The sequence below is a fragment of the Bombina bombina genome, chromosome 2 (assembly GCF_027579735.1).
Source record: "Bombina bombina isolate aBomBom1 chromosome 2, aBomBom1.pri, whole genome shotgun sequence".
In the NCBI taxonomy this organism is placed as follows: domain Eukaryota; kingdom Metazoa; phylum Chordata; class Amphibia; order Anura; family Bombinatoridae; genus Bombina; species Bombina bombina.
The window spans coordinates 223,538,728-223,555,548 of record NC_069500.1 but is presented as its reverse complement, the minus strand read 5'-3'; the positions used below and the strand labels follow the sequence as shown (position 1 = coordinate 223,555,548).

At 40.3% G+C, this 16,821-nt stretch overlaps 1 protein-coding gene across 1 annotated transcript in view; it reads left to right on the top strand.

Annotated features, from left to right (window-relative positions):
* The window catches only part of TMEM161B (transmembrane protein 161B), a 304,648-nt gene that overhangs the window by 97,773 nt on the left and 190,054 nt on the right, over positions 1–16,821 (top strand). The window contains exon 9 of the mRNA XM_053701478.1: positions 10,705–10,845. Coding sequence (XP_053557453.1) covers positions 10,705–10,845 — 141 coding nt within the window. The remainder of the gene's footprint in view (positions 1–10,704; positions 10,846–16,821) is intronic.

Below are 16,821 nucleotides of genomic sequence, written 5' to 3'. Positions count from 1 at the left end.
TCAAATTTCCTCTTTATCTGTTCTTTTTCATATGAAGTTGGATAAACTTCTTGATGTTCAGACATTTTGTTCAGACGTTAGTTAGTATTAGGCCAGTTCTAAGACCTATTTCTCCTCCCTGGAATTTGAACTTAGCTCTTCATGGTCCTCCCTTTGAACCAATGCACTCCATTGACCTAAAACTGTCTTGGAAGGTGCTTTCCTTGTTGACAATCTCTTTTGCTAGAAGAGTTTCTGAGTTGTCTGCATTATACTGTAATCCTCCATTTTTTTATTTTTCACAAGGATAAGGCCGTACAGCGTACCGACTAAGATTTTTTTTTTTCCTAAAGTGGTTTCTACTGAGAACTTCAATCAAGAAATTTTTGTTCCTTCTTTGTCCAGACCCTGCTAACTCTAAGGAAATATTTTTACATAGTCTGAATGTAGTCAGAGCTTTGAAGTTCCATCTCCAAGCTACTAAAGAGTTAAGAAAAATTAATTGGTGCATTACTCTGGGATTTGTTAAGGACAAAAAGCTACTAAGGTAGCATTGGCATCATGGCTTAACAGGTCATTCACAAGGCTTACTTGGTGGTGGGTAAGTAGCCTCCTAAATGTATTACAGCTCTCTACTAGAGCAGTGGCAACATTGTGGATTTTTAATGATCGCATCTTTGGAGCAGATTTGCAAAGCTGCCACATGGTCCTCTTTGCATATTTTTTCTAAATTTAATCGTTTTGATGTCTTTGCCTTCCTTCAGGCCGTGGTGTTGGCTAAATAAGAACTGTCAGAGAAAGTATTTTCCCATCCTGCCCTTAACTTAGATCATCGTCTTTGGTATTAATCCCATGTGTTAAGGTGGACTGTGGACCATCATAATTTTACGTAAGTATACTATTTAGATCTATGAGAAGGAGAAAATTGGATTTATTCTTATGGACAAATCCCAATTTTTTACATATGTATTAAAACCATGTGATGTCTGTTTGGGTTAAATGTTTTGTTTCAGTGGTTGTGGAGGCCTTAATCTCTTTTTACCAATAAACCTCTAAGCGGCTGAGACTAGGGAATTGTGCACAAATATGTTTTGTTTTTTGCTGATTTTGATATGCATAATAACAGCTTAACATTTTTCATGCAAAAGTAGTTTTAACTTTATATTTGAGATATCATTTTATGCCCACATGCAGACAAGTAATGTGTATATAATATTTATAGACAAGCAAAAAAATCTGTTTCCTTGGGGGGGGGGGGGGGGTTGTACTTGTACATTAAGATTCCCTTGTTGAGGAGTTGGATAATGACAGTGGGATACAGGAATGTACAGATTAGTGGGAGGAATAAGCTACTTTACAGAAATGAAACTCCTAAAGTACATACATTTACTTAAACTTCCATAAAACTTTAACATCTGAGTGTCTCTTCTTTTTTTTTTTATTGAGAAGAGTAGCCAATGTTATAATGTTATGTCCAACGCAATGGCTTGTAACAAGCACAATTACTCTTTGATCCCATATAATTTATAAAATCTACTTTCTTCTATCTTTTTTTGATAAGTAATATGCACACATTTGTATCATTCAAGGAGAATTAGAAAAAAATTAAATGTTTTCATTACTTTCAGAAGTATGTATTAAAGCATCAGGACAAAGGGCCAGTTTAGACATGGTTTTGCATGCTGTCACTCAAAGGGGCAGCCTTCATGAAATTCTATTAGAAAAGGGACTGCTCCTATAAGATGTCTCCCTTAGAAATAATAAGAGCTCTCTGCTATTTAAAAGTTTGTAATGGAGGACAAAGCAGACATGAAGAACCAGGTGTATGTTTAAAGTGACAGTAAACATCAAAATTGTTATTGTTAAAAAAGATAGATAATCCCTTTATTTACCATTCTCCAGTTTTGCATAACCAACACTGTTATATTAATATGCTTATTACCTCTGTGTTTACCTTGTATCTAAATGACTGCCTCCTTATTTCAGATCTTTTTAGAGACATGCATTTCAGGCAATTAGTGATGACTTTGAAATAACTCCACAGACATAAGCACAATGTTATCTATATGGCACATATGAACTAAAGTCCTCTAGCTGTGAAAAACTGTCCAATGCATTCAGATAAGAGGCAGCCTTCAAGGGTTTAGATATTAGGATTAAGAAGAGAGAACAAAACAAATTTTGATTATAAAAGTAAATTGGAAAGTTGTTTAAAATTACATGCCCTATCTGATTCATGAACATTTAATTTGGACTTTTCTGTCCCTTTAATATCATGTCTGATACAAATAAAAATCACTGTTATTGTTGTATGCATAGATTTTCCTTTCAGAGTAATTTTTTTTGAGTATTTTGATAAAAGATTGCCACCTTTTAAAGGACCAGTCAACTCAGTAGATTTTGCATAATCAACAAATGCAAGATTACAAGACAATTCAATAGCACTTAGTCTGAACTTCAAATGAGTAGTAGATTTTTTTTCTGACAATTTTAAAAGTTATGTCTTTTTCCACTCCCCCTGTACCATGTGACAGCCATCAGCCAATCACAAATGCATACACGTACTATGTGACAGCCATTAGCCATTCACAAATGCATACACACTTATTCTTGCACATGCTCAGTAGGAGCTGGTGTCTCAAAAAGTTTAAATATAAAAAGACTGTGCACATTTTATTAATAGAAGTAAATTGGAAAGTTGTTTAAAATAACATGCTCTCTCTGAATAATCAAAGTTTAATTTTGATTGAGTGTCCCTTTAAGTTGCAAGAAAAAAGTGAGCTCTGTATTGTGAAAATGTTTACAGAATTACGCTGGGATTTGTAAGACAATTTCATACATACCCATGGAAGGCCCATCTTCAGCCCATTTTAAAATAAAACAATTACACTTAGTATTTTGTACTTATAAGTACAAATTTTTGTGTGATTTTTTGGACATCCAGTGTACTTAAGTTATGATTTATTCTGTGTATATTCAATACAATTTATTCCTATCTAATTTATATATCAATTTTACGTTTTAGAAAAATACAATTTCTCTTGTAAAGTGTATCCAGTCCACGGATTCATCCATTACTTATGGGATATTCTCCTTCCCAACAGGAAGCTGCAAGAGGATCACCCACTGCAGAGCTGTCTATATAGCTCCTCCCCTAACTGCCACTACCAGTCATTCTCTTGCAGCTCTCGACAAGAAAGGAAGTATCAAGAGAGATGTGGTGAATTAGTGTAGTTTATCTTCAATCAAAAGTTTGTTATTTTTAAACGGTACCGGCATTGTACTGATTTTACCTCAGGCAGAAATTAGAAGAAGAGTTTTGCCTGAGGTTTTTGATGATCTTAGCAGGTTGTAACTAAGGTCCACTGCTGTTCTCACACATAACTGAAGAGTATGGGAAAACTTCAGCTGGGGGAACGGCCTGCAGAATTAACTGCTCTGAGGTATGTTCAGTATATTTTTTTCTAGAGAGATAAGGTCTAGAAAATGCTGACAGTGCCTGATATATTTAAGGTAAGCCTGATTGCAGTGATTAACAAACGACTGGCATCATGCTTGCAGTAAAGGGTAATATTCATGTTACTTGCTCTTATGGCTTAGTATGTAAAACGTTTGCATGATATATAAAGAACGTTTTTTACTAAGGGTGATAAATCTTTATTTGGGGCCTAGTTTTCCACATGGCTGACTAGATTTCTCCTAGGAGTAGTTATTTATGGCCCTTTCACTTTGAGTGCATGGTGGGAGGGGCCTATTTTTGCACTCTAATTGAGCAGTAGTTTTTACATTCTGAAACATCCAGCTTCCCTGAAGGAGTCCCCTGACATATTGGACCTCTGTAAAGGGTTTTTGTGCCTACAAAGGTCGTTTTATGGGAAGGTAGGAGCCACAGTAGAGCTGTGGCAGTTTGCTTGTGACTGTTATAACGGTTTTACCGTTTTTCTGCTTCGTTTTTGAGCCTGAGGGGTTAATCATCCATTTGCAAGTGGCTGCAATGCTATTTAAGTCTATTATACACACTAAAAAGTTCGTAGAGTTAACTGCTTTTTTCACTGTTTTGCAGTTTTTGTGTTTATTTTTTCCCTTAAAGGCACAGTACCGTTTTTTATATTCTGCTTTTTCACATTAATTAAAGTGTTTTCAAAGCTTGCTGGTCTCATTACTAGTCTGTTAAACATGTCTGACATAGAGGAAACTCCTTGTTCATTATGTTTAGAAGCCATTGTGGAACCCCCTCTTAGAAATGCACTGATCTTACTATAAATTATAAAGACCATATTCTGGCTTTAAAAGATTTATCACCAGAGGAAATTAACAAGGGGGAAGTTATGCCGACTAACTCTCCCCACGTGTCAGAGCCTATAACTCCCGCTCAAGGGACGCCAAGTACATCTAGCGCGCCCATTGCGTATACTTTACAAGACATGGCGGCAGTTATGAATCATACCCTTACAGAGGTATTGTCCAAACTGCCAGGGTTACAAGGAAAGCGAGACAGCTCTGGGGCTAGAACAAATGCAGAGCTCTCTGACGCTTTGGTAGCTATGTCTGATATACCCTCACAATGTGTAGAAGCCAAAGCAGGAGAGCTTCTATCTGTGGGTGATTTTTCTGACTCAGGGAAGACACTTCAACCTGATTCTGATATGTCTACATTTAAATTTAAGCTTGAACACCTCCGCGTGTTGCTCAGGGAGGTTTTAGCAACTCTGGATGACTGACGCCATTGTAGTCCCAGAGAAATTGTGTAAATTGGATAAATACTATGCAGTGCCTGTTTACACTGATGTTTTTCCAATACCTAAGAGGTTTTCAGAAATTATTACTAAGGAATGGGATAGACCAGGTGTACCGTTCTCTCCACCTCCTGTTTTTAAAAAGATGTTTCCTATAGATGCCGCTACACGGGACTTGTGACAAACTGTCCCTAAGGTGGAGGGAGCAGTCTCTACCCTAGCAAAGCGTACAACTATCCCTGTTGAGGACAGTTGTGCTTTGCTAGATCCAATGGACAAAAAATTAGAGGGTTACCTTAAGAAAATTTTTATTCAACAAGTTTTTATTCTCCAGCCCCTTGCATGCATTGCCCCTGTCACTGCTGCTGCGGCCTTCTGGTTTGAGTCTCTAGAAGAGGCTCTACAGGTAGAAACCCCATTGGATGATATCCTTGACAAGCTTAAAGCTCTTAAGCTAGCCAATTCATTTGTTTCTGACACCGTTGTTCATTTAACCAAGCTAACGGCGCTATGGCTTAAATCCTGATCAGCTGACGTTACTTCAAAGTCTAAGCTTCTCAACATTCCCTTCAAGGGGCAGACCCTATTCGGGCCTGGATTGAAGGAGATAATTTCTGATATTACTGGAGGAAAAGGTCACGCCCTTCCTCAGGATAGGTCCAACAAATTAAGGACCAAACAGACTAATTTTCGTTCCTTTCGAAACTTCAAGAGTGGCGCAGCTTCAACTTCCGCTAATACAAAACAAGAGGGAAATTTTGCCCAGTCCAAGCCGGTCTGGAGACCTAACCAGGCTTGGAACAAAGGAAAGCAGGCCAAAAAACCTGCTGCTGCCTCTAAGACAACATGAAAGATCAGTCCCCGATCCAGAAACGGATCTAGTAGGGGGCAGACTTTCTCTCTTCGCCCAGGCTTGGGCAAGAGATGTCCAGGATCCCTGGGCGTTGGAAATTGTGTCCCAGGGATATATTCTGGACTTCAAAGCTTCTTCCCCAAAAGGGAGATTTCATCTCTCACAATTACCTGCAAACCAGATAAAGAGAGAGGCATTCTTACATTGTGTTCAAGACCTCCTAGTTATGGGAGTGATCCACCCAGTTCCAAAGGAGGAACAGGGGCAAGGCTTCTATTCAAATCTGTTTGTAATTCCCAAGAAAGAGGGAACTTTCAGACCAATCTTAGATCTCAAGATCCTAAACAAATTTCTCAGGGTCCCATCCTTCAAGATGGAGACTATTCAAACCATCCTACCTATGATCCAGGAGGGTCAATATATGACTACCGTGGACTTAAAGGATGCTTATCTTCACATTCCGATACACAGAGATCATCTTCGGTTTCTCAGGTTCGCCTTCCTAGACAGGCATTACCAGTTTGTGGGTCTTCCCTTTGGGTTAGCTACGGCACCAAGAATCTTTACGAAGGTTCTAGGGTCACTCCTAGCGGTCCTAAGGCTGCGGGGTATAGCAGTAGCCCTTTACCTAGACGACATTCTGATACAGGCGTCGAATTTTCAAATTGCCAGGTCCCATACGGACATTGTTCTGGCATTCCTGAGGTCTCATGGGTGGAAAGTGAACGAAGAAAAGAGTTCTCTATCCCCTCTCACAAGAGTTTCCTTCCTAGGAACTCTGATAGATTCTGTAGAAATGAAGATTTACCTGACAGAGGCCAGGTTGTCGAAACTTCTAAATTCCTGCCGTGTTCTTTATTCTACTTCTCGCCCTTCAGTGGCTCAGTGTTTGGTAATCGGCTTAATGGTAGCAGCAATGGACATAGTGCTGTTTGCCTGCCTACATCTCAGACCGATCCAACTCTGCATGCTCAGTCAGTGGAATGGGGATTACACAGATTTGTCCCCTCTACTAAATCTGGATCAAGAGACCAGGGATTCTCTTCTCTGGTGGCTATCTCGGGTCCATCTGTCCAAGGGTATGACCTTCCGCAGGCCAGATTGGACAATAGTAACGACAGATGGCAGCCTTCTAGGCTGGGGTGCAGTCTGGAACTCCCTGAAGGCTCAGGGCTCGTGGACTCAAGAGGAGGCACTCCTTCCGATAAACATTCTGGAACTAAGAGCGATATTCAATGCTCTTCAGGCTTGGCCTCAGCTTGCTGCGGTCAGGTTCATCAGATTTCAGTCGGACAATATCACGACTGTAGCCTACATCAACCATCAAGGGGGAACAAGGAGTTCCCTAGCAATGTTGGAGGTTTCAAGAATAATTCTATGGGCAGAGGTTCACTCTTGCCATCTATCAGCTATCCATATCCCAGGAGTAGAGAACTGGGAGGCGGATTTTTCATCCGGGGGTATGGGAACTCCATCCTGAGGTGTTTGCACAGTTTATTCAACTTTGGGGCAAACCAGAACTGGATCTCATGGCGTCTCGTCAGAACGCCAAGCTTCCTTGTTACGGATCCAGGTCCAGGGATCCCAAGGCAGCGCTGATAGATGCTCTAGCAGCGCCTTGGTCCTTCAACCTGGCTTATGTGTTTCCACTGTTTCCTCTACTCCCTCGTCTGATTGCCCAGATCAAGCAGGAGAGAGCTTCAGTGATTTTGATAGCACCTGCGTGGCCACGCAGGACTTGGTATTCAGATCTGGTGGACATGCCATCCCTTCCATCATGGACTCTGCCGCTGAGGCAGGACCTTCTACTTCAGGGTCCTTTCAACCATCCAAATCTAATTTCTCTGCGTCTGACTGCTTGGAGATTGAACGCTTGATTTTATCAAAACGTGGTTTCTCCGAGTCTGTCATTGATACCTTGATTCAGGCTCGAAAGCCTGTCACCAGAAAAATCTATCATAAGATATGGTGTAAATATCTTCATTGGTGTGAATCCAAGGGTTACTCATGGAGTAAAGTCAGGATTCCTAGGATATTATCTTTTCTCCAAGAAGGATTGGAGAAGGAATTGTCAGCTAGTTCCTTAAATGGACAGATCTCTGCTCTGTCTATTCTTTTGCACAAGCGTCTGGCGGATGTTCCAGACGTTAAGGCGTTTTGTCAGGCTTTAGTTAGAATTAAGCCTGTGTTTAAACCTGTTGCTCCGCCATGGAGTTTACATTTAGTTCTTAAAGTTATTCAAGGGGTTCTGTTTGAACCTCTGCATTCCATAGATATCAAGCTTTTATCTTGAAAAGTTCTGTTTTTGGTAGCTATCTCTTCGGCTCGAAGAGTTTCAGAGTTATCTGCCTTACAGTGTGATTCCCCTTATCTGATATTCCATGCAGATAAGGTAGTTTTGCGTACCAAACCTGGATTTCTTCCTAAGGTGGTATCTAATAAGAATATCAATCAGGAGATTGTTGTTCCGTCACTATGTCCTAATCCTTCTTCAAAGAAGGAACGTCTATAACACAATCTTGACGTGGTTCGTGCTTTAAAGTTTTATTTACAAGCTACTAAGGATTTTCGCCACACATCTGCATTGTTTGTTGTCTACTCTGGACAGAGGAGAGGCCAAAAGGCTTCAGCAACTTCTCTTTCTTTTTGGTTAAGAAGTATAATCTGCTTAGCTTATGAAACTGCTGGCCAGCAGCCTCCTGAAAGAATTACAGCTCATTCCACTAGAGCGGTGGCTTCCACATGGGCTTTTAAAAATGAGGCTTCTGTTGAACAGATTTGTAAGGCGGCGACTTGGTCTTCCCTTCATACTTTTTCTAAATTCTACAAATTTGATACTTTTTCTTCTTTTGAGGCTATTTTTGGGAGAAAGGTCTTACAGGCAGTGGTGCCTTCTGTTTAAGTGCCTGCCTTGTCCCTCCCTTCATCCGTGACCTATAGCTTTGGTATTGGTATCCCACAAGTAATGGATGAATCCGTGGACTGGATACACCTTACAAGAGAAAACAAAATTCATGCTTACCTGATAAATTTATTTCTCTTGTGGTGTATCCAGTCCACGGCCCGCCCTGTCATTTTAAGGCAGGTGTTTTTTATTTTTAAACTACAGTCACCACTGCACCATATAGTTTCTCCTCTCTCTTGCTTGTCTTCGGTCGAATGACTGGTAGTGGCAGCTTCCTGTTGGGAAGGAGAATATTCCACAAGTAATGGATGAATCCGTGGACTGGATACACCGCAAGAGAAATAAATTTATCAGGTAAACATAAATTTTGTTTTTTGGTTAACAGTTTTGTTACGATTTTTGATGCACCTTAACAAAACATTTTTTTTTCCTGTGTATTTTTGTGGGAATTATTCAATTATTTGTTTTGTATGATATTTTTTTAATTACAATTTATATTGTGCACTTGTGTAATATACTGCATTTTCGTTTGGAAAAGAGACGCCCTGTTTTCAGGGTAAAAAATGGCTTTATATAATTCCACCAGGGAAATATACTGGCTCACCAGCCCAGAGAGCTTTATAGAATTGTCCCTTAGTGTGAAGGTATTTTTTTTAGTACTTAAAGGGACAGTAAACCTAAAAAATAATGTTATATAATTCTGCACATAGTGCAGAATTATATAACATTATTTTACTGCTATAGTTATAAAACCATTTTTTCCCTTTTAATATTTAAAAAACATGCCGCTTTTACAGACCCGCTCTCTGCTGAGCGGGTCTGTTTTTTTTAGTCAGCGCATCGGGCCAGCTGTATAGTCACAGCTCGGCCCGACCGCGCCATAACATTAAGTGAAGCTCGCTCCTGCTGTCAGACAGAGCAGGAGCGAGCTGCACTTAGTCTTATGGCGCGGTCAGGCCGGGCTGTGACTATACAGCTGGCCCGATGCGCTGACTAAAAAAAACAGACCCGCTCAGCAGAGAGCGGGTCTGTAAAAGCGGCATGTTTTTTAAATATTAAAAGGGAAAAAAGGGTTTTATAACTATAGCAGTAAAATAATGTTATATAATTCTGCACTATGTGCAGAATTATATAACATTATTTTTTAGGTTTACTGTCCCTTTAAGCCATGCTAATTGGTTTTAAGAAGGGTTGATGCTTCAGATTAGCATTTTTAAAAGACAGGTTTTAATTTTTCATACACATTTCTAATATTTACATCAATTGTATTTTCACGCTTTAACCCATTCCCTGACCAATTTTTCATTCATTCAAACTTCAAGAAATATAAATACATACATTTTATTTTTATATATTTAATAAAATATCAGACTTTGCATACTGTTCTTTTCCTTGTCACAATCCATAAAAAAATGTTAATTGACACTTTTACTAAGTACATGACCTCATTATGAAACTGCTTGTAGGTAAGTGGGCATTTTAATGTATTTCAAAGCTTTGATTCTGTTCTGGTCATTGGGGGAGGAGCTTACACCAAAAAATGGAAATATTTTCTATATGTCTAAGGTTTTTATTTAATACAAACTTGTAATAACAATATTATTATGTTTGTCTGTTCAGTAGATGTAATGGCTGATTTAAGGGACATAAATCAAGTTGGGATAGAGACACAATATAATTATATGTACTTGAATTACTTTACCTGCAAATTTATACTGCAGTACCTTGCCATTAACCTTTTCTTTTCAGTTTCTGAATTGTAAAGCTCTAACTCTCCCATACATTTCCTTCTATGGCTGTATCTATATCTATTGCTGTTTTAGTAGAATACAAAAATGCATAGGGATTATCTGCTGGAGCATGCCTAGAAGCTGTGAACTCAATTGAAATACAATGCCTGTGTCTAAACACTGATGGAGGAGGGGGGGGGAGAGGTGGAGTTGGCTTCCCCAGGCAGCTTAGCTATGTAATTAATTTTGCTTATTTTTGAAAATTATTTTCAAATACTTGCCAGCCATTTTAAACAATATGCGCAAATCTCAACTTGTTTTATTTACTTTTAAGATGTTTTTAATTTTATGGTGTTGTTTTTGAGCTTTTTATTAAATTACAGTAGACCAAATTCATACACAATATTTTCTAAATCCATGTATGTTTTTGTGTGTGTAATTGTTAAATAGATTACTTGTATTTATGTATTTGTTTTTTGTTTTTGTTTTTGTTTTTTACAGCGGACCTGTGTCAAAGCTTACTTTCAAATTTACCCTTGCTGTTCTCTGTTCACTCATTGGAGCTTTCTTGACATTTCCGGGTTTGAGATTGGCTCAGATGCATTTGGATGCCTTAAATCAAACACATGATAAAAGTACACAGTAAGGATTTAAGTTATGTATATTCTCATTGCACATCTAGCCTTTTAATGTTGTAATTACATTATGCTGTGCTTGCTTAAATATTAAGGAATTATCTAAATGCTCTCCATTCATTGTTCAGCTGCTAAATCCCAATGACCTGACTTACCTAGTTAGTGTATACCAGTTGGAATTCTTCATTCTCAAGAGTTAATGGACAAAATCTGACAAATCTCACTTTACCACTCAGTCATTTTTAACCCCTTAAAGACCGGACATTTCAGACTAAAACTTCCACAAAAGAAGAATTTTTAGCATCACTACATTTAAACAGAAATAGAGCCTTTTTTATATTTACCTATCAAAACTTTCAAAGTTTTGACCTAGGCCCACTTTGGTATATTTCATGCCACCATTTCACCACCAAATGCGATCAAATAAAAAAATTGTTAACTTTTTCACAAACTTTAGGTTTCTCACTGAAATTATTTACACTTGTGCAATCATGGTCATCAAGCTTCTCTGGGATCCCCTTTTTTCAGAAATAGCTGACATATATGGCTTTGCCATTGCTTTTTGGTAATTAGAAGGCCGCTAATTGCAGCTGCGTACTACACCTATTATTTGCAGCAGTGAAGTGGTTAATCAGGTAGCTTGTAAGGTTTTAGCTTTAATGTAGAGATTACCCTCCCACCTTATACTTTCCACCCCCTGATCCCTCTCAAACAGCTCTCCCCCCCCCCCCCCCCCATGGACACCCCCATCTTAAGTACTGGCAGAAAGTCTGCCAGTATCAAAATATTGTGTTTTTTTTTTTTATATATATTTTCTGCAGTGTAGGATGCCCCCCCAAACAGCTCTCTAAAAAGGCCACAGAGTTAATACCCAATTTTCCTCAATGGATAGTTGCTGGAAGAGGAGACCATAGGAGAGTACTGGCCATACAATGCAATTCTTCTCTATGGTTACAAGCCTGCCACAGGTGTCGCTGGGATAATTTCTTCTGCCTCCTCCTGTTTGACCATAAATATGTGCTCAGTATATCCTCTACTGTTACTTATTGTACAGGATGGGCTCTCTGCTTTATCCTTAGGAATATGGGGAAAAAAAATGGAGGTAACGTGCAACGAAGGATTGTTGGAATGGTGGATAAAGAAGCTTAATATTTTCCCATACAAATTCAAACTGACTTTCAGGCGCAGGGTACAAATTTGTGAGCTTACACTATACGTCGCCATCTGAATGAAAGGGGACGTTATGGTAGGAGACCCAGGAGGACCCCACTGCTGACCCAGAGAGACCTGGAGCAGTTATCCAAAATTCCAGTAGAGAGGTGTAAGAAACTCTGATGGTTTCTCCACTTTTTTGTGTTATACCAATACAAACAAAATAAATAAACATGAGAATGCCTAAACATTTGTAATTACAACAATTTTCTGGGCGAAGTGCTGCATTATCTGACAGAAATGCAGGGTTGCCAATGTGTGTGTGTGTATATATATATATATATATACACATACACACACACACACACACACACACATATATATATACATGTGTGTATATATATATATATATATATACATACACACACACACACCTGTATATATGTGTGTGTATATATATATATATATATATATATATATATATATATATATATATATATATATATATATATATATATATATATATATATATATAATCTGAGATCAGAGACTATAAGAGAAAAAATTGGGACATCATAATAAATGTACCTTCAAAAAAGATAGGGGATCAAGCACTCTTTTAAGCAATAAAAATATTAATATTTATTATGGTCGCATAATTGGGACACATACAATAAGGTCAAATGTAGGATATATATATTATATTTCTCTTGCAAGGTGTATCCAGTCCACGGATTCATCCTTTACTTGTGGGATATTCTCATTTCCTACAGGAAGTGGCAAAGAGAGCACACAGCAGAGCTGTCCATATAGCTCCCCCTCTAGCTCCACCCCCCAGTCATTCTCTTTGCCGGCTCTAAGCACTAGGGTCTCTCTACGGGAGGGTAAAGTGAATGTGGTGTTAGAATTGTAGTTTTATATCTTCAATCAAGAGATTATTTTTAAATGGTACCGGTGTGATGAAGAATTCTGCTGAGAGGAAAATGATTTTAGCATGTTGTAACTAAAATCCACTGCTGTTCCCACACAGGACTGAGGAGTACCAGAAAACTTCAGTTGGGGGGAACAGTTTGCAGGCTTGACTGCAATGAGGTATGTTCAGTCATTTATTTCTAGTCAAGACTGAGATAATGCTAGAAGACTGACAAGATCACCATGTGGGGAGGGTAAGCTATGTTCTGAGACTTAGTATAGAATTGAATGCTTACATAACAGGGCTAAATAGGCTGGTTGACACTAATGCAGGGCAATCAATTATTTATTTTAAGAAATACTCGTTGGAGACACTTTTTAAGCACTTTGGAGTGTTTTTCTGGGGTTATTATCCACATGGCAAAAATTTAGTCACTTAGAAGTGGTTTTTGTAGGCCTCACAACTCCGGAGTGGAGTGGGAGGGGCCTAATTTTGCACCTCAGATGCACAGTTAGAATTGAAAGACAGTTCATGCTGCTTCACATGGAGGGGTCCAGCTGCTGATTGAGGGCCTAAAAGAAGCTTTATTCCCCCAAAACTGATCCCTAAGGGCAGGTAGGGCCACAGCAGTAAGCTGTGGCAAGGTACTGTAGTTAATTAACCGGTTGTTGACTTTAGGCTGCTCCGGTTTGGATAAAAAGTTAGGTTTACTTAAGAAGATTTTTGTTCAACAAGGTTTTCTTCTCCAACCTATTGCCTGCATTATTCCTGTAACTACTGCAGCGGCTTTCTGGTTTGAGGCGCTGGAGGAGTCGCTCCAGACGGAGACCTCATATGACGAAATTATGGATAGAATTAAGGCTCTAAAGCTGGCTAATTCTTTTATCACAGATGCCGCTTTCCAATTAGCTAAGTTAGCGGCAAAAAATTCAGGTTTCTCCATTATGGCGCGCAGAGCGCTTTGGCTCAAGTCATGGTCGGCCGATGTGTCGTCAAAATCCAAATTATTAAATATCCCTTTCAAAGGAAAGACCCTTTTCGGGCCAGAATTGAAAGAGATTATTTCAGAAATCACCGGGGGAAAGGGCCATGCTCTCCCTCAGGACAAGCCCTATAAGGCTAAAAACAAAGCTATTTTTCGTTCCTTTCGTAACTTCAGGAGCGGTCCCGCTTCAGCCTCTACAGCTGCAAAGCAAGAAGGTAACGCTTCACAGCCCAAGGCAACCTGGAAGCCTTACCAGGGCTGGAACAAGGGTAAACAGGCCAAAAAGCCTGCAGCTGCTACCAAGACAGCATAAAGGGGTAGCCCCTGATCCGGGACCGGATCTAGTAGGGGGCAGACTCTCTCTCTTCGCTCAGGCCTGGGCAAGAGATGTTCACGATCCCTGGGTATTAGAGATTGTTACCCAGGGATATCTTCTAGAATTCAAGGACTCCCCTCCAAGGGGAAGGTTCCACATTTCTTGTCTGTCTACAGACCAGACAAAGAAAGAGGCGTTCTTGCGCTGTTTAGAAGATCTACATACAATGGGAGTGATATACCCAGTTCCAATTGCAGAACAAGGTCTGGGTTTTTACTCAAACCTGTTTGTGGTTCCCAAAAAAGAAGGAATTTTCAGACCAATCCTGGATCTAAAAATTCTAAACAGATTCCTCAGAGTCCCATCATTCAAGATGGAGACCATTCGGACAATCTTACCTATGATCCAGGAAGGTCAATATATGACTACCGTGGATCTAAAGGATGCTTACCTGCATATCCCTATCCACAAAGATCATCATCAGTTCCTCAGGTTCGCTTTCCTAGACAAGCATTACCAGTTTGTGGCTCTTCCATTCGGTTTAGCCACTGCTCCCAGAATTTTCACAAAGGTGCTAGGGTCCCTTCTGGCGGTTCTAAGACCGTGGGGCATAGCAGTGGCGCCTTATTTGGACGACATCTTAATTCAGGCGCCGTCCTTTCACAGAGCCAAGGCTCACACGGAGATTGTATTGGCCTTTCTGAGGTTTCACGGGTGGAAGGTGAGCATCAAAAAGAGTTCTCTGTCCCCACTCACAAGGGTTCCCTTCCTAGGAACACTAATAGATTCAGTAGAAATGAAAATATTTCTGACGGAGGTCAGAAAGTTGAACTTTTAACTACTTGCCGAGTTCTTCATTCCATTCCTCGGCCATCTGTAGCTCAATGCATGGAGGCAATCGGATTAATGGTAGCGGCAATGGACATAGTCCCTTTCGCTCGGATACATCTTGGACCACTGCAACTATGCATGCTCAATCAATGGAATGGGGATTATGCAGATTTGTCTCCTCAAATACAGTTAGACCAGGAAACCAGAGTTTCTCTTCTCTGGTGGTTGCCTCAGGATCACCTGTCTCAGGGAATATGTTTCCGCAGACCAGAGTGGATCATTGTAACGACCAACGCCAGTCTGTTAGGCTGGGGTGCAGTCTGGGACTCCCTGAAAGCTCAAGGCTTATGGTCTCGGGAAGAATCTCTTCTCCCGATAAACATTCTGGAACTGAGGGCGATATTCAACGCGCTTCAGGCATGGCCTCAACTAGCTGCGGCCAAATTCATCAGATTTCAGTCGGACAACATCACGACTGTAGCTTGCATCAATCATCAGGGGGGAAGTAACCAAAATAATCAGGTGGGCGGAGGACCACTCCTGCCATCTCTCAGCAATTCACATCCCAGGAGTAGACAACCGGGAGGCGGATTTTCTGAGTCGTCAGACTTTTCACCCGGGGGAGTGGGAACTCCACCCGGAGGTATTTGCCCAGTTAACTCAGCTATGGGGCATTGCAGAGTTGGACCTGATGGCGTCCCGTCAGAACACCAAGCTTCCTCTCTACGGATCCAGGTCCCGGGACCCCAAGGCGGCATTGATAGATGCTCTAGCAGCGCCTTGGTCCTTCAATCTGGCTTATGTTTTCCCACCGTTTCCTCTTCTCCCTCGTCTGATCGCCAGAATCAAGCAGGAGAAGGCTTCAGTGATTTTGATAGCGCCTGCGTGGCCACGCAGGACTAGGTATGCAGACCTAGTGGACATGTCATCTGTCCCAACATGGACACTGCCAATGAGGCAGGACCTTCTAATACAGGGTCCGTTCAAGCATCCAAATCTAGTTTCTCTACGTCTGACTGCTTGGAGATTGAACGCTTAATTCTATCAAAGCGTGGTTTCTCTGAGTCGGTTATAGATACTCTGATTCAGGCTAGAAAGCCTGTCACCAGGAAAATCTACCATAAGATATGGCGGAAATATCTTTGTTGGTGTGAATGCAAGGGTTACTCATGGAGTAAGATTAGGATTCCCAGGATATTGTCCTTTCTCCAAGACAGATTGGAGAAAGGTTTGTCGGCTAGTTCGTTAAAGGTACAGATATCTGCTCTGTCTATGCTTTTACACAAGCGTCTGGCAGAGGTACCAGACGTTCAAGCATTTGAACAGGCTATAGTCAGAATCAAGCCTGTCTATAAACCTGTGGCTCCGCCATGGAGTCTAAATCTAGTTCTTGCAGTTCTTCAAGGGGTTCCGTTTGAACCTTTACATTCCATATATATTAAGTTGTTATCTTGGAAAGTTTTGTTTTTGGTAGCTATCTCTTCGGCTCGAAGAGTCTCAGAATTATCTGCTTTACAGTGTGATTCACCTTACCTGGTGTTCCATGCAGATAAGGTAGTTTTGCGTACTAAACCTGGTTTTCTTCCTAAAGTGGTTTCTAACAAGAATATTAACCAGGAAATTGTTGTTCCTTCTCTGTGTCCCAATCCTTCTTCGAAGAAGGAACGTCTGTTGCACAATCTTGATGTAGTTTGTGCTCTAAAGTTCTATTTGCAAGCAACTAAGGATTTCAGACAAACATCTTCCTTGTTTGTTATCTATTCTGGTAAGAGGAGAGGTCAGAAAG